At 57.2% G+C, this 22,961-nt stretch overlaps 1 protein-coding gene across 1 annotated transcript; it reads right to left on the bottom strand.

Moving 5' to 3' along the window:
- Positions 1 to 2,928: 2,928 nt before the first annotated feature.
- Positions 2,929 to 22,115, bottom strand: HIP1R (huntingtin interacting protein 1 related). Its single transcript, XM_074606083.1, has 32 exons — positions 21,950 to 22,115; positions 16,739 to 16,802; positions 16,168 to 16,310; positions 15,766 to 15,822; positions 15,424 to 15,504; positions 15,227 to 15,303; positions 14,858 to 14,919; positions 13,584 to 13,724; positions 13,049 to 13,106; positions 12,878 to 12,953; positions 12,519 to 12,656; positions 12,369 to 12,427; positions 12,226 to 12,298; positions 11,672 to 11,855; positions 11,509 to 11,597; positions 11,091 to 11,207; positions 10,554 to 10,655; positions 10,116 to 10,310; positions 9,725 to 9,872; positions 9,307 to 9,393; positions 8,878 to 8,985; positions 8,362 to 8,498; positions 7,467 to 7,577; positions 7,285 to 7,343; positions 6,931 to 6,961; positions 6,739 to 6,801; positions 6,189 to 6,289; positions 5,466 to 5,571; positions 4,500 to 4,623; positions 4,291 to 4,352; positions 3,928 to 4,116; positions 2,929 to 3,835 (listed from the first exon to the last, which is right to left on the bottom strand). Exons 1-32 carry the CDS (start codon positions 22,040 to 22,042, stop codon positions 3,788 to 3,790), a joined length of 3,183 nt encoding a protein of 1,060 aa, XP_074462184.1. The 5' UTR covers positions 22,043 to 22,115; the 3' UTR covers positions 2,929 to 3,787.
- Between the last annotated feature and the right edge of the window lie 846 nt (positions 22,116 to 22,961).

Here is a 22,961-nt window from a genome sequence, read left to right on the forward strand (position 1 = left end):
ACCTCTCCTGAAGCCAAATTTCCATTTTTTTCTCCCTACCTGCAGGACAAATCACAGACTGCTGTGGCTGGGAGACTTCTCGGTGCATCCCTTGAACCTGCTGTAAGCTAAAGGCCGTCTTTTATTACTACTTGCTATCTCCAACCTATTGAAGAGTGCTTTTTCTACGTGCTCGTTGATGACTAGTAGGAATTACTTTTTCCTTCAAAGCTAAAAAGGTTTCCTCTCCCCACATCAGCTAATTGCGCACCTTGCTGCATGCTCTTAAAGTTACGCATTGTTCCAGCAACTGCTGCTTGGGATGGGCTAGTTTCTGAGAGATTCATTAGTCTTGAAAGAAGCCGGCTGCGTCTCGTAGAGGAGGGGAGGTGACAAAGTGGCTGCAGTTCTCAGTGCTGGAATGAGACCACCTGGTTGAGGGGAAATGGTGGAGAAATTGAATAATGGCCTTTGGGCTGTGCTGTGTGTTAGTTGTCTCGCGCTAGCAGAGGTGATAGATGCTTTGTGAGGGGAACGTGTACCGTCTTGGTATTTTTCATACCTATAAGGCAATTGTTAAATGATTGTATTAGCTGATATTTCTGTATTTCCCAAGTCATTTTCCTGATTGGGCCATTCAGGAAATACTGCCACTAAAAATAGCACTGCCCAGATGCACGTCACTCGTGCCTTAGTCACCGCTACTGGCAGGTTGGGCGCAGAAGGGAAATAAAATACCGTGCAAATGGGCGGCTGCCGTTCGTAGCTTTAATTAAGGGCTCTTAAAAACATATTTTTACAGAAGCGTTTTTTACCTGACTTCCTAGAGCATGTAAGGGCGGAGTTTTCTATTCGTGTGCTTGATTTCAATGGATTTCCCCCCCCGCCCAAGGATCTTGGGATTTGTAAACCTTGTGTTTTGTAAACTTTGCCCTCTGTAGCAGCGCTGTTACTGAGCTTGAGCTGCTTTGTGTGCTCGTGTTCGAACTAATTTGTGGTTACTGGAGATCTGGCTGCTGAGAGCGCCAAAGGGTGGGGAAAGGAGGGCTTTGATAGCAGGCTGTTTGAAAGCTGCTTCAAGAAAAATAAATTGTACTGTACTAACCTCCCTGGAAAGGGAGCAGAATGTAATATTTCACAACTTTCGCTTGGTTATTTTCCATTGCTTTTGTTACAGGTGCCGAGTAAAATTTCTTCTCGGTAGCTCATCCAGTTAAACATCTTCCTCTCTCCACAGATACAATACTGGTATTGAACCAGCATTAGCACATCGGATCCTGCACAGGGGGGTGTCTTGGTGGAGTCTCAAAATAAACCTTTGCATACACACTTTGCAGTTGTGATTTTTTTTTTTTTGTCTGCTACAACTAGACAATACTTTCCAAAGAGTATAGGAGTTAAGAAAATCGGAGACTGGCCAGTAAGCTTAATTTTGGTTTAAAAATGACTTTAGCACATAGGTTACACTTTAAGTGGCCTTTGGAGCTTGTTTTTATTTTTGCTGATATTTTTTGAGACTTTGTATGTGCTGCTCTGGGTTGTTTTACCCGCAGCCTCTGTAAGTACCCATTTAAGTAAATCATAGTGAAACAGCAGCGGTGTTAAAGAAGTTACACTTACCCGTAGCGTCATTCTTAAAGCCATGTTTTGCCTTTTTTTTTTTTTTAATTCTTTACACTTCAAATACAGCTGCGGCTAGAGTTATGGTAGTGAGATTTTTAAAAGTTGACATTCTTGATTTATCAGTGTTTCCATTATGAAACGTAATGATGTGAGCGGTTAGGATGATGTCAGTCTCAGCAAATACATCTTTATCACCATCTATAGATAGACTGCCGGCTATTGCACAAAGCGCTTCCTTGTACCGAGGGAAATGGTGTTTGAAAGAAACGAAACTTAGTGGGGAGCTGCCGTGTCTGGACAGACATCGTCACTCGCCGTGCGGCTGGGTAACCCTCTCCCAGCTCTCCCCCACCGCCGCTGCAGACAAGAGGTTCTCCCGGAGCTTCACGGAAAGGCTGAGAAGGATGCAAATCTTTGGATCGGAGACGATCTCGATGTAACTCGCAGGATTAGACCAGCTGCCTGCCCTTGCCCAGTAACACCAGTATTAACACCAAAGCCTTTTAATGTGGAAGGCGCTTTATGCACACGTGGTTGGGAAATGAGAACTGTCGCTCGCTACGCTGCCCGCGGTAGTTGCTTGTAAAACTGTACAGTCTGTTTCGTGACGTGTAACCTCGGAAATTGTAAGTCATCATGAGACTGCTACAGGACTGAAATAAATGGTAAAATACCTTGTAAATGTGTTTTCTTAAGATACAGCAACTTAACAATTCTAGTTAACTGCTTTATAACCTATTGTTAATCACAGGAACAGTCATCATGTTTTTTACTGTGGCTTGTATGAAATTTGATTGACGTTGAGGGGGGGGGGAAGAAATTCTTGGCTGTGAGGGTGGTGAGCCCCTGGCCCAGGTTGCCCAGAGAAGCTGTGGCTGCCCCATCCCTGGAGGGGTTCAAGGCCAGGTTGGACGGGGCTTGGAGCAACCTGGGCTGGTGGGAGGTGTCCCTGCCCAGGGCAGGGGGTGGCACTGGGTGGCCTTTAAGGTCCCTTCCAACCCAAACCATTCCGTGATTCTATGAAAAATAGCTATATAGGTACACACAGAGCCATACACACACAGACAACTGTAGCTACACACATATAGAGACATATATTTATGCACCATATACCTAGATACACACAGCCCGGTGGGCACAGGGCCACACCACGTAACCACCCCCGCCCCGGCCCCTGTGCTTTAGCTAATTCCTTCAAGGCACGTTATGGCCTTTCACTGCCCCACGATTCAGGGCCGGCTGGCTTCAACCAGCAGAGCCCCGTGCCACGGCCATGGCCCCAGCATCAGCCCCCTCCCCGGAGAGATCTGACCAGGCACTGCAACGTGTATTTTAAATATTGCTTCTTTAATAACCTACATCGTGGTAGTAGCTCCAAGGGAAGATACAGCTGACAGGATTTTTTCTTCTGCCCCCGTGTCTCTCCACATCAGTAATTCCTTATTGCTGCAGACTTCTCTATCCCCTGGCTCCCGCAGGCCACAGTTAGATTTAATTCTGCTAATTATCTTAAATAGAAAACATAACACAACTGAGCCCCTGACATTGCTGTAGTAATAAAAAATAGAAAAGGAAAAAAATAAAAATGTTTGTATCCTTATTGCCAGTGTATGCCAGTAACTGCTTTTTCCCTTACAAAAGCCTTGCTTCTTGCGCCGGTTAAGGCTAACGTCTCCCTCTCCACTGAGGGCCGATCCCACGCCGAAAATAACGTCAAATTATTCCTCAGGCTGAAAAAGGGGGATTTAAAAAATGGTTGCAAGAAAAGCCCAACAGTTTCCTACTTTAAAAAACAGCTCACAGTTCCTTGAAAGGGTCTGAGCAGTACAGTAGAGAGCTACATTTACGGAAAACTTCTAGTGCTGATAAAGTTTGTTTTTTTAAAAAAATTAACCCAAACGAACCCCAAATTAAATTAAACCAGGAGAGCCGGTTGGCAGGCCAGGAGGAGGAGGAAGAGGAGGAGGAAGAGGGCATCTCGCACCGCCTGGGGAGCCATCAGGACTCCCCTCGCTTCACGCATGGGAATCAAGTGAAAAAAAAAAAAAAACCAAAACCAAACCCAATTTTTTTAAAAAAAAAAAATCATCCAGTTTTCCAGGCCGGGCGGCAAGGAGACCCCCCGCGCACGAAGGCACACCAGCGCGAAGGCAACGAGATCTGTGGCAAACACAGCCAGCCCCTGCTAGAAGTTCGCCCTGTGAGGCGGGTACGGGCCGGCGTCTCGCTCGGGCTGAAACGAGAGCGGGGAAAAAGCGAAATGTCAGTCACCCCTGCTGTGAACGGCCCCCGCCCCGGTGTATATTTACCCCCTGGGGACCCTACCTCCCCGTGGCCGGGCTTCTGGGCCAGCGGGGGCTTCTTGAGGATGCCTCGCCTGGGGGCCGGCGCCGGCTTCGCCTCCCCGTCCTCCGCCGCGTCGTAGGTCCCGGCCAGGGCGTAGTGCTGCTTCCTCAGCTCGCCCAGGCGCACCCGCTCGCCCTCCAGCCGCTTCTCCAGCTCCAGCACCTTCACCTGCGCCCAAACAGCCATCTCGGTCCCTGCGCACCCCCGGGGGTGTGATCCCCCCCGCCATCCCCAGTGCTGCGCTGGGGGGGGCAGAAGAAGGGACCCTCCTCGCGTGGGTCCGGATGAGGACCTCAGCCTGACCCAGAGCCGGCAGCACCAAATCCACTCTCGTGGCCGTACCTGTGTTTCCATCTCCTCCTTCTTCAGCTTGATGAGGGACATGCCCGAAAAGTCCATGGTATCTGTGGAGAAAAGTCCTCACTAAGCACACCCTTTGCAGAGGACCCTCACGTGCCAAAGCGAAGCCAGCTGGGCACCTCGAGGTGTTCCCAGGCCAGAAAGGGATTTGGGGTGGGGTTTTTCTCCCCTCTCCTTGCGAAGACCCTCACCTTTCTCCTCGATCTGCTCCTGCCCTGACTTGGTGGAAGCCACCACGTTGGCTGCCATCTCGTTGACGTTGCGCGAGCACTCCTGGAGCCGGCCCAGGTTCTTGCTGCTCTTCTCGGCTTTCACCTGCGAAGAGCACGGGGATGGCAGCGGGTCAAACCCATGGCACCTCTGCACAGGTGCTCACCAGCTCAGGGGAGCCCCCAGGCAGCCATGTTCTGCATTAGAGCAGAGACATCAAGCACACCATGTCAGAATGGTCCCTGGGTGTGAAAACCTGGGGGGTGAAGAGGATGGACGGACAGACGGACACACATTTATTCTTGCCGATCCCATCAGGGCCAGGCAAGGTGACCCCTGCAAGGCCCTTCAGCCCCGGGACACCGAACCACCTCTGCTCCCACTTGAGCCAAGCACACATGGATAAGCAGCATCAGTGAAATCAGAGCTATTCTTTTTTTAGCTCTGCTCTTAATTTTAAAACCATCTGCTGTAAAAAGCAGTATGGGTCCTCCTCCCCCCAGCCCGCATCCCCATTTGCTCATTGACACCTCTACCCATCGCTTTCGCCCACACCAACAGGAAAGGTGGGAAGGACCAAAATCCATCATTCTCAACGCTGGCTTCTGCAGTTGCTTATTCAGGGTTTCTTGTCAGTTATTAACATTTTATTTACATAATCAGCCTGACAGGAGGAAGATGGGAGGTTTTACACATCTTCATTTCCAAGGCAAGCCCTGCTAGATGTGGGAATGTCAATGCAGGTGAAGACGCGTGGATTAAAATCGCAGACTGACTTGAAAACAGCAAGAGCTTCCCTTCCTCCCTGCTCCAGGAGGAAGCTGTAGGACTGGTGGACAGGACGTCCATGCACCGTTGCCCAAAAGCATCCATGGGACAAAACCATGGGAACAAAATGACTTAAAACGTGACAAGCTGCGTGCAGACGGCCCTGCTGGGACACTCACCTTGGAGGCAGCCACCAGCTGGGCTGTGCTGGCGGCGATTTCATGGGAGCAGACGATCAGTTCTTCGTATTTGCCCGTATGCAGGACAACTCTGTCTGCCGACTCTCTGCGTTACAGATCAGCAGGGAGATCGTATTAGAGAGACACCCCGAGCACGATGAAGCAAGTGCAGGTTATTTACCTCCAGCTATACCCTTAGAAATCCACCTCAGACTTTCAACCAGCACCTTTGTCTGTGATTATTTAAAGCTCATTTACAAAGCAAACTACTCGACGCCCAGATCAAGAAGTTTTGGATGGGTATAAAATATCAAAAAAGGCAGGATTGTGCTTCTGTAATGAAGTGGATGAGATTTTCAAAGCTTTGTCCGAAAAAGCCCCCCATATTTCCCGCACTGACACTGGGATACCCTGCCCCGACCCCAACCACGCTGCCCACGACCATCTGAGCAGCAACCAGAACACGGAGCATTGGATTGCAGCAACTTGCACATTTTGCAGACAGGGAGGAACGGGTGGTCCCTATTTCGGTGACCAGTCCGACACGGGCTACGATGCTTTATGAGGAACTAGCAGCAATGCTCCCATGCAGACCCAGCAGTGGGGACAGTTTGGGTTACGGGGCGATGGAGAAGCATGGGCTGGCTCCGGGCGCAGCACGCGGAGCTGTGCCCGGAGAGAAGCCTCCCGCAGTGGCCGCGGGAGAGGTGCCGGGGTACCTACACGAGCTGCGTGGCTCCCCAGCCCACCGCCTTGGAGGCAGAGATCAGCCCTTCCGTCCAGCGCGAGTTCTTGGCGTAAAACTCCTGAGTTGTTGCTGCCCCCTGTTGTTATGAGAATATTATGGCCTGTATTAACTTGTTTCTAATATACAGCAATATATACATCTATATAAAGTATCCATATAAAACATAACAATATATACATTCATATATAAAGCCATAAATTAAGGGACTGGCAGCATTTCCGTCTCCTTCAGGCTGCTCTTACTGGCCTGCTTAAATAAGTATGGAGAAAACTAGCTCTGGAGCCCCACGCCTGTGGGTTTAAAGCCCAGAAGTTTGAGCCACTGTCTTTAGACGGCCAAGGCTTTGCAAAGGCGACAGCGATGTGTGCGGAGAGCACGGGGCTGAGCAGCCCGTCTCCAGCAAGTGAGACCGCCAGAGCCCTGCTAACACGGGAAAGCACAAAATTCAGCGTGTTTCTGCAAACTCTGGGAAATGCTCCCCTATTTCATGTTGGTACAGAGAGATGAATGTAGCGGAGGACTTACCCGGCCACTTTCTACTATCTCCTTCTGTAGGTTCGTAGATGTCATTACAAGAAGTCTAATAGCCTGGAATAAAAGAAAACAGGTTTTGGTGTTTGATGGGGATTTTATAGAGAAGGACTGATGCTGCCAATGGTGGGAAGTTACAGTTTTGCACAGTCTTTGATGCCCCTGCTCAGTTTCTGCAGTACTGACCTTCATTAGGTCCGTGCAGGAGTTCAGAATCCTGTAGGGGAACAAGAGACAAATGTTCAGCATCCAGCGATGCCACATCCAGGGAAGCAGCTTTGGCCTCAGTTCGGAAACGGGGATTTTTGGAGACGGGCCAGCCTGCAGGTTACTTCTAAGCAGCCCACAAAGCAGCCCCAAACAACTGGCTTAGACATGCAAGACGAAGGTCACCCTCCTAAAGAGAGTTTCGTGCTCAGCATCAGGATGATGCCGCACTGGGCTGCACGTGCAGCTTTGAAGAAAAGCACAGCCCAGCAGGGCATGGGCACGGGACAGAAACCTGCCCGCGGCTGTCACACGCCACCCCTCAAAACTCACCGCTCGTTCACTTCAAGCTTAACACCAGAGCTCTCGTTTCTGGCCTGGCTCATCATCTCCTGTTGGGAAACACAAGAAGAAGGGTTGGACACCGTGTTGCTGTGATGGCGAGTGGGGTGGAGGAGGAATGGGCGCTGCTGCCTCGAGGCCACCAAATGGCCCATCCTGCAGCTTCATCTCACCTCTATCCGCCTGACGGCATCCTCAATTGCCTCTGAGGTGGAGGCCATCTCCTTCTCAACCATGTCCCCCAGCTCTTCTTGCTTGATGTCTAAGCTCTTGGGCCTCAGCTCCTGCCGGAGGAGGCAGCAGCCATCAGGAGGTTTTAGGCAACGGGAGAGAAGTGAATATTTTTGTAAGGAATAACACCAAACCAAGATAACAGACTCCTTTTTTCTCCCCCTAAATAAATAAAGCTGCAGGAGCAGCATTCTGCAGACCGTGAAGGTGGAAACACGTATGCCACCAACTTGCAGCAAACATGGCACAGGGACCTCAGAGATAAGAAATGCCCCAAATCAAGGGGACAAAACTCGATCACAGGAGCAGCTTCACCAGGGCAGAGCTCCAGAGGCCTCTGGAGAGTTGACAACCTTTGAAATAACAGCGGTTTAATGGAAAAGACTAATAGGGGCTTCACAAGAAGAAATATCTAAAAGCTGAGAAGTTTTATTCTGCAGGGGTTACTGGGCTGAAAGACCTCAGCTGATCTGAGGGTGACTGTCTCTGTGCACCACCAGGAAGGGTCTCGGTGCTCGGAAGCTGAGATAGCCCAACGGCAGCACCAGAACCTGTGGGTATGGGGGACAAGCCACCCCCAAAGTGCTCACTCCAACCCAGCATCTCTGACTTCACCTCTGGACACTGGGGAAAGCCATGGTTTGATTTCTCATTTATTTTTAGAAAGCTGCCCCCAGAGGTGCAGAGAGCAAACATCCCACCTTGACAAACGGAGGCAACGTCCTTCCGCATTAACTGCCTGCTTTGATTTTTCCTTTAGGAAATACCAATGCCAATAAATAACCCACCACGCCAGCCCCGGGTGAGAAGGTGGGTGCGCCGGGCTCTATCTCCTACCTGGGCCAGCTGCAGGACCCCCCGCAGCGCCCGCCGCACGTCCCCCAGCTCAGCACGCCCCAGCGTCTGCTTGTCCTTCAGCTCACCCAGGTAGTCCAGGCTCCGCTGCCCGCAGTCCCGGCACGTCTCCGTCAGCCCTGCGGAGAGGATGGGTCGGTGCCAGGCCCCTCGCTGGGAAAATGGTCCCTCCATCCCAGCCCTGCCACCCTCCTCTTCCTCCTCCCCTCAGCTGTGGAGATGATGCTGAGCATTGGTCACATCCAGCAAATTTCTTGCAGAAGAGGGTAAACTGGTTTCCAGGAGCAAAGCAATGTTCCTGGCCCAGGAAGGGGCACTGGAGAGGAGGGAATATCGGGAAGGGGACCACACGGAGCTGTGGGGACTGTGCTGCGCCCAGAGAAGATCTGCCCCATATCCAGCCCCTGGCAGAGGGGGCTTTGGCACAGCCATCCTAAAAAGAAGCCCTACGAGCAAAAAAACCCCCCAACACCCACTGCGTCCACGCACGGCACTCACGGTCAGCGTGGTCAGTGGGAGCCAGGTGGGACGTGGCACTGCCATTCACGATGGTGTCGGCTGTCAAGTGTGCGAAGAGGGCCAGAGCCCCCACCAGCCCCGCAGCATCTGCCGGCGAGAGCATGTGGTCAGGAGCTGCCAGCCCAGGGCACCACTTGCCATGTCCTGGGGGCTGCAACCCACCCAACCCACCCTCTTGAAGGCACCCAAGGACTAGTACAAGAGCTTGGAGAGGTCAGTATTGACCCCTCCAGCTTGCAGGTTGCTCCTTGAAGGAACGCATGGGAACCCACCAACTCCACCCGCCGTGTCCCTCCATCGCCAGGGCATTGCACGCTTGCCAATGGCCCCAAAGCAGCCAGGGGCTGCTGCACGGATAAAAATAAGAGCAAGATGCAAGCAATGCCGCCGGTCCCCAGCCCCAGGTACCTGCCATGGAGGCCACGTACTGCGCGTGTCCGTTCTCCAGGGCGTCCGTGGACTCCAGCGCTGCCTGCACCCGGCTGAGCAAGTAATCTGCAATGAATTTTAACTTCATTAGCACAGTCAGGCTGCTGAGTGTCTGAATGAGCACAAGTGCTGACTTCACAAGGCACCACTGAGTGGAAGCCAAGATAGCTTGGGTCCTCACAGTCCCAGCTGGGGAGCAGCACTAAAATCTGAGTCATTAAAGCAAAATAGTGCTGAGATCGGAGCTTAAAATTTACCCTTGGAAGTCAGACCCCAGCCTCCTCGTGTGTGATGTTTGGTGGGAAAAGATGTCTGGAGGTAGCTGAGATGCAACATTATGTGTCTGAGAGGGAAAAGGGGCTGTGGGTCGCAGACCCCGTGGTTGAATGGGACGCACCTGGGGAGCTGGTGCAGCGGATGTGCAATGGGTCGTCCAGCTTGGCCACTGCGTCACGGAGGATGTCCTCCGCCTCCCGCACTGTCTCCTGCAGGATGCCGAACTGCTCATCCAGCAGCTTCTGCTGCAGGCTCTGCTCCTGGTTGCTCTGCAGGGCAGGAGGGACACGTGAGTGGCCCAGCCAGGGCACAGGACCCCCGTTGCCATGGCCATGTCACCAGCATGCCCCCTGAGAGCCCATTGGTGGATTAGACCCAGGCATCCCATTATTGCTGGCGCAGGTCACATCCCACCAGCTACACTCGGCTGAGCCCCCCACTGCTCAGCACCCCCCAGACATGTCTCACCCCAGCGAGCAGAGGGGTGGTGGGCTCTCCACACAGCACCATACCTTCTCCAGGAGCCTGCCCTGCAGCTCGCGGATTTCCCTCGTGGCCTTGTCCGCCTCCTGGCTCAGCTGCAGCTCCTTCTCCTGGATGAGGCCACGCGTGGAGAGCAGCTCGCACTCCTTCTCGCTCACCGACCGCCTCAGCACCTCCTTCTCGGCGTGCAGGGCCTCCACCTGGGCGCTGAGCTCCGCTCCTGCCTGCCAGTGAGGCCAGGAGACCCCTGTCACCCACTCGTCATCATGTCACAACCCTAACACAGGGCGGAGCTGAGGACATGCCCAGCTCATGACACTGATGGGGTGGACCCACGTTCAGCCCCATGACAGCTTCCTGGACAGCTGTCTGCACCGCTGGCTTGGCAGTGGTGGCAGGCACGCCGTCTTGCATGACAGGGACTTGTGTTGGGGATCTGGGGGCGTCCTGTGCCCCCAGCCTCGTACCTGCTTGGCATGGCTGAGCGAGCGCTGCGCCTGGTCCAGCTCGTCCCGCCGGGCGTCCAGCTCCTGCCGCAGCTGCTCCATCTGCACTGTCTGATCCTCCAGCTGCAACCGCACACCCGTGCCGGGGCTCAGCTGCTGCGAACGCGCTCTGGCCCCGCTCGGCACCGGCACACGGCAGGAACGAGTCCGGCCACGTTTTGCAAGAGGGGCTTTCAGGGTCTTGGGGTTGGTCTCCTGAAATGGCTCCTTTCCCCAGGGCAGGAACTTCGGGAGCAGCCCCCAGCTTGGGCCCCAGAGAACAAAAGCACCCAAAACCACCAACGTGCAATGTGGCATTTTCTTGGGGGAAGAAATGGCAGATTTGGGCAGGAGGGAATGAAGCACGCATTAAATAACGCCCTCCTAAGGAGTCAGGGCAACTCTTCCTTTCCCCCCCTACCCCGTGCTCCCAAACTGTGCACAGCCACCATGCTTCCCAGGCTGGGAAGGTCTCGGTGCTGGGCTGGTGGGGCCGGACTCGGGGCCACGCTGGCTTACCTTCATCTCGGCCTCCCGCTTGACCTGCTCCACCTGAAATGCCAACTGCTCCTTGACGCGTGCCACCTCCTCCTGGCTCTGCTGCGTGACCGTCAGCTGCTTGGCAGTGTCGGCGTTCTGCGTGGGGACATGGTGCTTACCGGGTGTTTGGAGGGGGGACCCTTGCCACCACTGCACTTGTTCTGCCCAAATTCCACCTTTAGGGGTAGCTCGGAGATGCCTTTTTCACGGCATCCGAAACACTGACCATCAGCGGACATGAATTCAAGGGGTGTCCCCAACCCAGTGCCCAGAGGTCCCTGGGTGCAGGACGATGGGACCGATATGGGGTGGTGCTGGGCATGCATGAGCCACACCGGCGGTGGCAGAGGAATGAAGGCAGTAGTCAGTCCCTGCCTGGCGCAGGCAGCAGCGTTACCTTCCTGAGGAGCTCGGCGTGCGTGTTGATGAGCTCGCTGTGCTTCTCCTTCAGCTTCGTGTAGCGGATCTCGGTGGCATTGGCTTTCTCTGAATGGGGTGAGAAAGCATCAGCAACCAAAGCACGGGTGTCCCACGGCCGACGGGCGCTGTAGGGCACCTACTTTCTGCTTCGGCGCAGAGCCGCTGGGAGCGGTCACTGTCCTGCTTCGCCTTCTGCAGCCTCTCCAGCTCATCCCGCAGCTGCTCGTTGTCCACCAGCGCCTTCTGCTTCTGCTTGCGCTGCTCCTCCACTTCGCCCTCCAGGCTGTTCACCTGCGCCTTGAGCTGCGTGATGTACCGCTGCGCCTGCGGGACACCGTCAGGCACTCGGGCACTGCCCAGCACCAATGCCAGCGAGGACTCTGCCCTCATCCAACATCCCTATCCAAGTGCCCGGCTTTGGGCAAAGCAGCGGCGAAATGCACCGGAAAGCTCTCCCTTCGGCCCCTGCAGCCACTCCGTCCCTGCTGCAAGCAGGTCAGGACAGCACAGGACAGGTCTCACATGTCCTCACCCCATCTCCATCAGGAGTCAGGTCCTGGCACTGGGAGAGGCGCCAAAACACAGCGCGGGGTGCCAGGACCCCATTCCTGCTGCGTCCCGTCAGGCTTTCCAGGCTATAGCATCAAAAAACACCCCACTCTCCCACACCAGCTGCTCCCCGGCCAGACTTTACCTCCAGTTTAATCTTCTCCATCTCTGCACGGAGCATGTCCACCTCCTTCTTCAGGCTCTCGATCTGCGCGTCCCTGCAGAGGCAGGCAGGTTGGTCCCACACAAGAGTGGCTGCCCCCCCTCTGCCACTGTGGACCCCCATACCTGTCGTCCCGAATGCCGTTGGGCGGTCCGAAGGTTTGCTCAAATATATCTGAGGTGATCTGGGGAGGACAGAGGGTGCTGAGCTGAGCCAGGCTGCGGGTGCCTGCTCCGCCCTGTCCCAGGGTCCCCATCCCATCCCCGTGCCCCCACCTGTGGCTCCGTGGTGGAAGTCGTGCTGATCTCAATGAGGTTCTCCGGCTCCTCATCCTCAGGGGCTTCCTCAGGGATGACAACTACCGGCTTCACGTGCTCAGCCAGCGCAGACGCCCGCAAGAAGTTTGGGGGGCTCTGCGGGGACAAGAAATCACGGTGGCATCGCCTGGGGTTTCAGGGACCGCCGCAGGCAGGCCACCAAGGGGAGGGAGGCAGCCATCCCCGTGCTGCTGAGACGGGCCGGTGTGTCCCTCCACAGTGTCCCCAGGCCCCAAAGACATCTGAGGGGACACCCCCATGCACCCCGAACCCACAGGCTCTCTAAAGCATCACGTATGACCAAAATCCCACTGTACCTCTGGCAGCCGGGGGATCTGGATGAGCCGCTTGAAATACAGCATGTCGGATGCTTTCTTAAAGAAGTTTTTGAGGCTGGAGAGGGGGAAAAGAAAAACCGCTCGCAGGGGAGGCAGAGGGGCTTGGCAGGAGGGAGGGGACCCCAGTGCCCCACCTCGGCCCCACGTTACCTGCGAAACTGCTCGTTGAAACGGTCTCGGTGGCCCTGCAGCGTGTCAGCCGGCAGACCTGCAGCGAGGGGGGGGACAGCCGTGACTGATAAAGGGCTGCAAATTTATTCCCAGGCACCCACATCCCTCCGGCTGCAAAAGCCAGCAGGTAAAGGCCAGGTGGGAGTGGGATATGAGAGGTCAGGATGGGAACAGGATGTTCCCATCCCTGGCATAAGGACCAGGGACATAGCGCAGGGAGAGGCAGGTGTGGGAATCCCAAAATACCCCCGCGAGACCCCTGGCGCCGCACTGCCCAGCAACACCATGCAGGGGGCTGTCAGGCCGAGGTACATCAGTTTGAATTCATCAAGGACAAGGCCTTCTAGTTCCCTCATCTGGGATGTCTACGTGGGATGGAGCGGGTGCTTAGAGCCCGGCTGGGATACGGCAACATGGCGATGGATGTCTCCATCCACACAAGCCTCATCCCCAAATCCAGCCAAAAGCCTCACCCGGGAAAAGACCAGCGCGGGGCACATCCCCAGGGACTCACAGGAGTGCAGCTTGAACATTAACTTGACGGCGTAGTGGTAGAGGTGGCTGCAGTCCTGGATGACCTGGATGAGGGGGGCCAGGCGGCACTGCACCGCCGACATCTGCGAGACCGCCATCGAGGTGTTCAACTGCCTGAAAACTGAAGGGTTGAGCGCGGTGAGGCGCCGGCGCTGTGTTTGCAGAGCTGTCCCGCTCCGGGCGACTCGGCTTGATCATTAACCACGACGGATGTGGCTTTGCCAGGACACGGGGTAAATGCCGGGGTTGCGGCCCGTCCTGTCCCACTGAGCTGGGAACAACCCCCCTCCGTGCAAGAGAAACAGCCAAGGGGAGCGTGGTGGCAGAGGGCAGGGGTGCTCAGCTCTGCCCCCGATACCCCGACCCCAAAAAGGAGGGATTTACCCCTAGGACGATGCAAAGGCAGTACGGCTGCCCTCGGGAGCTGCCGCTGCACGACGCAGACAGGGAAGTCGAGGGGTTTTGCTCTGCTCTATTTAATCGTGGAAGGAGCTGGGAGAGGATCCCAGGGCAGGGGACAGGCCCTCCGGCACCACAGCCTCGCCTGCTCCGGCTCGGAAACGGATCCCTTCCCTTGGCAGAAATCCAGCCAGCATATCCACGCTGCCTTCTTCCCCACTCAGCTTTAAAGTATTTATGAATATAAATTCTCTGTATAACTGGGTCAGGAGGAGAAGCGGGAGGCTGACGGGAGCCGGGAGCATGGTCTCTCCTGCTGTGCCCTGTTTTCCAGGGCAGCTCCGTGTTCCTGACTCGCCACGGAGGAAGAAACCACTGCATTTCTAAGCCATCTAAAATTCCTGGAGAAGGAGGTGAAGGAAGCAAACACGGGCAGGGGCCTCCAGCCCTCCCTGGGGGTATTTCAACAAGGGGAAATGAGTATTTAGACAAGAGGTACAGCCCCATCCGCTGCTTCGGGGGGGGCAGAAAGGATTTGGGTAATGCATACGATTAACATGGTTGTACCAAAAAGAAATAAAAACATATTTCAGAGCAGCACCACTCAGAAAACAACGCTCTGCTCAGGTGGACTAAAACCAGCTACGTTCCTTAAGTATTTTCCTACCACTGCCTCTACAGAGCACCGCCAGGGGAATCCAGCTGAGAAACGACATCAGGAATCTCATCGGAGGAGGAGGAAGGACCTGAGCCTCTGACCTCAGCCTCCCCAGGCAGAACTCCACTCCCGACCAAAGAGCGAAACTATTGCTCAAGAGCCCCGGGGCGAGCGGGAGGGACATGCCGCCTCCTCACCTGACTCTGACAGCTTCAGCTCGCAGTCCAGGTAGTCAAACAGCTCGACCGTCAGCTGGAAGCTGCCAAAAAAAACCAAAACCCCGTCACCTGGCGGCAGAGACATCCTTGCTCCAGCTGCTCATGTTTCCTCCATGTCCCTGTGCAGGCAAGCGCTCAGATTGACAAGAATTTGGTGGGTTTTCTCCCTGTATTTATGCTCCTCGCCACTCTGCAGCTGCAGGAGGAATCGGGCACCATCCAACCAATTTATAAAACACCGACGGCCGGCCTGAGCACCAGCCGCTTCGTCAGCAGGCTGCTGCCACCCGGGGGGGTACGGAGCCGGCAACCACGCACCGGGTGCTTTGCTCCTGCCGGGACACTCACATGTTGTTCACGTCCGTCCCCGCGGTCTTTTCCAGCACTTCATCTGACACTTCAAGGCCTGGGGGGAACTCAGGATGCTGTGTAAAAAGAAAAAAAGAAACGGCAGTTGCTGCTAATGTCCTTGCTGATGTGACACAACCCCCGGTGAAGCCCTGTACCCCAGCATGGCAGGCTGCGAAGGCAGCGGAGTCTCTCACCTTGACGTGGAAGGAGATCTTGGTGAGGAGAAGCCGCGTGTAGATGCTCACCAGCTGCCCGTACCTGTCGTGCAAATGGCCCTGCCAGAGACACAAGGGTAAACGTGGCGAATCCGGAGCGATGTGACCAGATCCGGCAGAGCCTGTGCACGCCAGCGAACCTGCGCCAGCCCTACAGCTCTCACCCTCTTGCCCTTCACTGTATGCGTAACCATCACCCAGCGGAGTCAGGGGCAATGGGCTATTTCAGGGGGTGCTTTGCCCTCCCCGTGCCCACGATGCCTTTCAGGACCCACCCCGAAGCCCCCAGGAAGGCACAAACCTCTGCTTTGCCCCACTCACCCACAGGTCCCCCGTCTCTCGGATGTTGCTGCGGTACCTCTGGCAGTCCTGGAGGACCTGGGGACAAAAACCAGAGGGATGCAGCTTGGTGGGGCCAGCACGGAGGTGGGTGAGTGCCCACCTGCCTGCCCTGAAGCTGGAGAAGGGGACGGATCCGGCCCCGTACACCACTCCAGCTTTGGGAGAAGAAATTCAAGCTCTTCAACGGTGACCAGAGGTCAGGGCTTTGCACAGGGACGTTTCAAAGATGCGACATAACAGAGTGCTTCACAGCCCCACGGCCTGGGAAAGGCGGCCGGGGCAGGGAAGACAACCCACCCTCTGCACAGAGGGACGTCGGCAACAGCCAAAAACTACTCCCCGCCAGCAATGCAGGAGGGACATTTTGGAGGGGACACTCACGTTGGGGTGGCCATCGCGCAGGACCTTGTGCAGGACGTGGCAGAACTTCCAGCTGAGGATGGCGCTGCTGGGCAGGGGCAGCCCGATGGCGTAGGACCAGAAGGTGAACGCTCCCTTCTCGTGGTGCGTCCCCAGAATGATCCCTTCCCCCTGGTCAAGGCCAACCAGACACACATGGGAGCAGGGGACGGGGGGGGTTGGGGACTATCCCCGTTCAACCTTCATTAAAAAGGGGGCACACACCGCGCGTACTGCAGGCACAGAGATGACGGGCGCAATGCTGCACCCGCAGAGAAAACCCCCGTTTATTTTTTTCTGGTGCACCTTCCCTTGCCGCAGGGCACACTGGGGCCCTTTGCATTTTCTTGCCAAAGAAATGCAATTTTACTGCGCTGCCCTTCTTTGTAGTTTCACCGATGGATGAACCTACAAGAAATCATCCCCCAGCCAAGCTCTGCACGGGTCTGCCATCTCCCAAACCTCCCGTGGCTGCAGCCCCGCGGGGTGAAACCCTCCTGCCCTGGCACTGGATCTCCTCCGCGCCATCCAGGCGAGGCGAGGGAAAGGATACGGCGGGCATGTTTCTCCTTCACTGGTGCTTCTTGCGTATTTATGGCTTTGCTGATGCTGATGGCCTGCAAGAGAAGGAGAGAGTGGCTGTCAGGACACAGCATGACCCTCACCACTACCCTGCCCCCTCCCCCAAAGCGCTGGTGCTTTTGGGGAATACCCTGAGTTTTATAACACATTTGTCACCTCAAAGCCATTTGTGATACATCAAAATAGGCTTTTTTTATCCGCAAAGTGGCCCTTTAAAACCCCCCGTTCCCAGCGCAATCGGTCGGAGCCAGGCCACTACCAACTGCGCCACTGGTGCTCCCCCTTGTCCCCCATCCCAGGAAACAAATTTTTGCATTTTTGCAGCCTGAACTCAGCGGCGTGCCCGGGGAACGTTAAAAGCACGACAGCGAGATGCCAAATTCCAGGGTTGTTTGTCTAAGCACAAGGAGCCTTTGAACCGGGGGGTGGTGGGTTTTTTTTTTAGCAGCGCTGCTGCACGCAAACAGCACGTGGGGAAAACGCAGCCCCCAAGCAAGAAGGGAGCGGCAGCCGCGATGCCCATGTCGATGGAGCAAAAATCCAGAGCAACGTGATTATCACATGAGGATTATCTACATTTTAACGTATTTGATCACAGCGCACTAAATTATGGGTTTATTCCAGAAGATGACCCCAGACGGGGGTCAGCTGCATCTTTTTGCGCGATGACAGGCTGTAAAACAGAGCTGCTGTGATCGATGAGGGTTCTCTTTCTCCTCCTCCTCCTCGCCGGGCCCCTGCAGACTCAAGTGAGCTGCTTTGTCCCCGCACGAACTCTCAGGCTGTGCCTGTGTGTTTGAGCCCTCGGTCACCAGCGGAGGAACATGGTCCCAGCTGGGAAGGCAGGAAGCGGCCCCGCCGCTGGCGCTCATGCCGGAAGAGAAACCTGGTCCCTCCCTGCAGCCCCACAAGCCGTGAAACCTTACAAAAATTCTTATCTCCCCTCCTGGGGAAAGCACCTGCTTCGACATGGCCGCTGGTCCAGGGGACGCCCCCGAATCGAGGCGCTTTCCTGACGGAGGAGGAACCCGACGCCGGGTTATCGAGTGCTCCTGACTTATGCAGGAGGAACCCGACGCCCTGCCAAAGGGGCGATGCCAAAGGTGCCGATGCACCGAATCCACCCCAAATGAGCCTAAAACAGCTGCGCCTGTGAGCCAGGCACTACAGTGGCAAAAACACCCCAAGTGCGTCCCAAAAAGGGAGCCAGCCCTGAAACGCTGAGCCTAGGTGCTGGGAAAAGATGTGCTGGTTTTGCCTTTCCCTCACCGGGGAAGCCCCGGCGTCACCCCGCCATGTGGGGCCGTAAAGCAGCAGCGGAGTTAAGCCGGTGACTTGCTGTAATCCTCTTATCCCCGAAGGTTAATGAGCCTGGAGTGCCCGGGAACAGCGCAGCCGCCACTCCCAAAGCACCCGGCACCTCCGCGGCCCCCCGAAAGGCTGGAGCCGGCGGAGAGGCTGCGCCCTCGACCCTGGCTTGGCTGGTGAGACGTGCTCCTCAGGGCTGCGGGCACCTCCCGGTACGACACCAAAGCGATGGTTTATTGACAGAAAGCAAGGTTTATGGATAGAAAGCAAGGTTTATCATGCGTCGGAGAGCGACAAGCCGTCGGTTTTGCAAGGCAGGGCTTGAAAACTAAGCTAAGAGCTGCTAAAGGGGTTATTGCACCTTATTGAGGAGCTTTGCACGGGGGGCAGTAGGGCAGACACATCTCCCAAACCTGGATTTTCGCCGCCCACCGCGTGCGTGAGCAGCACGATGTCCTCATCCCAACCCACCACCTGGTCCCACCCCATCGGCAGGAGCTGGGCTCAGCCTCAAGCGCCACGGGGTCGGGAGGAGGCGTTGAGACCAGGGCAGACCCCTGGGAATGGAAACACCATCCCACGTCCCCAGGGACAGGAGCTCGGCCGCCTGGTGCTGCCCGGCAGGACGGGGATAGGGCTGGGACCCAGCTGGCCCATCCCAAAACCAGGCTGTAATTCCCACTGGTGCGGGTGGTTTTATTGCGTTTATTACCCATAATCTCATTTCCAGCCCAACCAGCCAAAATTCAGCCCGGGAGCTGCCGGAGAGGCCGGTTTCATCCTCGGTGATTCAGCGCAGAGGTTTCACCTGGGCCATTTTACATCCAGCACAGAGGAGCGGACCCGCGCAGGGACAGCCCCCAGCCCCCCCCGCAGCACTGCCGTGATGGAGACGCCGTGTCCAGCGTGGTCCCAAATAAACCACGGTGGCACCGAACCGATGCCAATCCCTCGGGGCTGCCAGCTCAGGTGTGCTTTCGCTGGTTCCAAACCCCGGGCTGGCCCAAGAGGTCCCCAAAAAGGGGATGGTGGGACCAGAGACGAGCATGGGGCGATGCTGCAGCTGGGGTCACACACGCCTTCAGGACGTCCCTGCGGCTGCCCACCAAAGCCGGGCCATAGAGGATGGCTCTGAAATAGGGAGACTCACCCTTGACCCGGCCTCTTGGGCATCATGGGCACATCTAGAGATGGGCAGGTCCCAGTTGTCACTGCAGACATGCAACCAGCCTGGCCAAAACCTTCATGCCACCTGCGGATGGTTCCCCATCGCTGCCGGGGAGCGGCGCAGCTGCTGGGGGGGGTCCGAACCCCAAAACCTGCCCGGCCACGGGAGCCCACATGGGTGCAGCCCGAATGCCTTACTCACAGCCCTCACGTACCAAGCCGGTGACTAAAGCTGGGATCAAAGCGCCCAAATGAAGGAGCGCAGTTTACATCCACCCTTTCTTTCCAGGCTGCTTTTAATTACGGCGCGATCCTCCCCGCCCACGGCTCCCCGAAGCCCCGGCATCCCGCAGGGCCGCAATCCCCACCCGGCAGGTGGATGCCGGGTCCCGGCGCGACGCCACGGCAGGGAGAGATTTTTTGGCAGCAGGACATCGAGCTGGAAACCTCCCCAGCCGGGCAGCACGAGGGCTGCTGGATCAGCTGAACTGCAAACGGCTGCTCCGGAGTTCCCTTCCTAACGCTTCTCCTTCCCAAATTACACCAACAAAGCACCGCCGGGCAGTCACGCACGCTGTATTCCTGGCGGCTCCAGAGCTTGTTGGATTTTTAACCTTCTTGTTTAAGAAAAGCAAAAACAGGCTGCAGAAAAGGGCAAGTTTTTCCTCCTTGGAAAGCGAGTGCCCGCAGTGGTACGGTGGCTTCCTACCTCCCACGCACAGCCGCTCCGAGGGGGACGTCTGCGTCACCCCAACACAAGCCCTCAAAAAGCATTTTCAGGGAACGCAGGTGACCTTCACGTCACCCATGAGCACCTGGGATCACACCAGCGCCAGCAACCCCCATCCGCACCCACGGGCATCGCCCCGGCCTTCGCAGGGGGAAAGGAGATGGGGCGCTCGGTTTTGACAGCATCGTTCTCCAGGTGGTGTGAAATCCTTGGCCCGCGAAGGCACACGGAGGGGACGTGCCACCGGTGTCCCCGTGATACAAAGGCAACCAGCGGCCGTCTCCGCAGTGGCTATAATTAGACGTAAAAGGCAAATCAATACCCAAGTACTGACATTGGAACAGTTTTGCTCTCACCCGAAGCACTGATATGGGAAACCACGTTAGGATAAAGCTCTTTTAGGGCAGTTTTCCGCAGCTGATGGAAAAAAAGGTCAGTTCAGGGTGGTGGATGTGACCGTCAGCCAGTGAGCCCCAGGTTTAGCCCTAAGAGAGTGGTCCCCCGCTCGCCTGCACATGGCTCTGCCCAAGGCATCCCTGCGGCCAGGAGTGAAGTCGCACCCGTGTGGGGCACAAATCCCACCAAAAAGCCCAAAATGCCATGGAAGGGCAGGAGGGAGGGAGGAAGGACGCGCTCCTGCCCAGCCGGCACAGGCTGCCCTTCGGCACACGAGGCAGCACGGCTGCCGTGATTATTTATCAGCAGTGCCCAGCGGGAATGATTGAAGGAGACACGTCCAGAAGGAACCGGAATTGCCGGTTTTCTTGTGTTGCTCCCCAAACCCAACAAGCTCCATTTCCTACCCAGTGCGGCCAAGCGGCACCGTGACCCTACAAGGCCCGAAATCGTCACCTGCCTTCGCTGGCACTCTCCAGGGCCGAACCAGCCCAGCCGCCGGGGAAGGACCAGCAAAGACATGGGGAAAAACAACTGCAAGGAATGTGCAGCCTGTGAAATCACAGGGGTCAGAGGATGGGTGCCGGGAGGGCACTATTATTTTTGCCGGGGCAGCGGGCGAGCCCGTCCCTCCGTTCATCCCCACCGACGCTGCTGGAGTCATTAATTTCCCACGAGCCACACGCCAGCCCCATCGCGCCCGAGCACTGCCCACTCCGCGGGGGCCGCCGGGAGGGCTGCAGACACCCCTGTCCAAGCCGGACACGGCGGGGCGTGAATGATTTGGCCTTTCTTTTCACTCTGCCCTCCCTCTCCGGGACCGAGCACCCCGACCCCCGCGGGGAGACCCCACGTGTGACCCAGAGCCGCGGGGGAGGACACATCCAAGCAGCCCCCGGGGTTGTCGGGGAGGCCCACGCAGCCGCGGGGCCGGGACTGGGGCTGGTACCGGGGGTCACGGCAGGGATGCAGAGATGCGCGTTACCGGTGCGGTGGGCACCGGGGGGCGGCACCGGGCTCTTGCCTACGGCGGCCCCCGGGCTCGGCCGCGCTCCCGCCGGCACGGCCGGGGCCATAAAACTTTCCCTGTTTGCTCAGGGCCGTGTTTACCTGCCGATAAGGCCCGGGGGGGCGCGGGGGAGGGGAGGGGAGGGGAGGGGAATGGGGGGGTGGACGGGGCACACCGCCTGCCCGGGGGTCTGCCGCCCGCCGGGGACCCGGCCCCGGTGCTCGGCCCGGGGGCGGCGGGACGAGCCGGTGCCCCCACGGAACCGTCCCGGGGGGACGGCGGGAGGGAGCGGTGGGGCAGGCGGGGGCGGGGGAGCGTTCGCCGCGCCGGCAGCGGGGACGGACGGACGGGAGAGCGGACGGACGGACGGACGGACGGACGGACGGCGGCCGCGCCGCCCCACTGGGGGGTCCCCGGAGCCCAGCTGGGACCCGCCCCCCCATCCCCCGAGAAACCCCCGCGATCGGCGCGCCCCGAGGCGATGCCGGAGCGGGCCGGTCCCGCAGCCCCGAGCCGGTACCGGGAAGCGGCGCCGGTACCGAGGCACCGCCGCCCCCTTCCGCCACCCTTGCCTGGCTCTTGTCGAACTGCTCCCGCTCCGCCTCCAGGCTGTGCCCGCCGCGGCGGCTCAGCACCCGCGCCGGAACGCTCTTGATGCTGTTCATGGCGGGCCGCGCACCGGGCTCCGCGCACCGCGCACCGGGCAGGCAGCGACCGGCGCCGCCCGCCGCCCCGCCCGGCCGCGCACTGCGCCGCGCCGCCCCCCCCCCGCGCACAAGGGCGCCCCTGGCGGCCGCGCCCGGCCCCGGGCAGGTGGGAGCAGCCACGGCCCGGCGGGGAACGGCCGAGGCGCCCCCGCCGCAGCGGGCACCGAGGGTCCCCCCCAGCCCATGAGCATCTGGGCGTCACCACCAGGAAAGGTGACACAGGGGCTTGTCCCTCCCGCTCCACCACACGGTCCCCGCTCCTGCGATACCTCCCGTTTCCAACGGCACAACCTGCCCACCCTCCAAATAAACCCCGCAAACGCAGACACGACGCGTTTAAGAGGCTCGGGGCTTCATTACTACCCACTTCTCCGCCTTTCCTTTAGAAGAGTCAAGCCGCAGGGAGAGCACCCACCCCTGCGGAACGCAGGCCCTGGCTGAACAGCAGCTTTGTTTTCTTTAATAATAACTCAGTACGGGAATACAATAGCAAAGGCGCTCCCTGGAGTATTCCCAATGCTTACAGAAATAAGGCATCCGAGTTTGACGCGTCTTGAGTTTCGATACAAGCCTCACAGCGCTGCAGACAACACAGTCGGTTTGTAAGTCACTTAGCACCGGAATATTCCCCTTCTGCCCATTCCACAAACCCAGGGCAGCCCCGGCACAAAATCCGAGGGCTCTGCGGATCCTTGCTGTATCGCTGGAGCTCAGTTTTCCCTATTGATTTCGAGGCCATCAGTAGAGCACTTTATGTTCACAAGGGGGTTCAGCGCGTTCATCCATTGACACTAACCACATTTAAACTGGAAAGCACAGCTCTCGCTGGGAAGCTGCACCGTTTTCTCTGGGGTTTGACATAGGGTGTAGTTGCTGG

Source organism: Larus michahellis, chromosome 13 (assembly GCF_964199755.1).
Source record: "Larus michahellis chromosome 13, bLarMic1.1, whole genome shotgun sequence".
NCBI lineage: Eukaryota > Metazoa > Chordata > Aves > Charadriiformes > Laridae > Larus > Larus michahellis.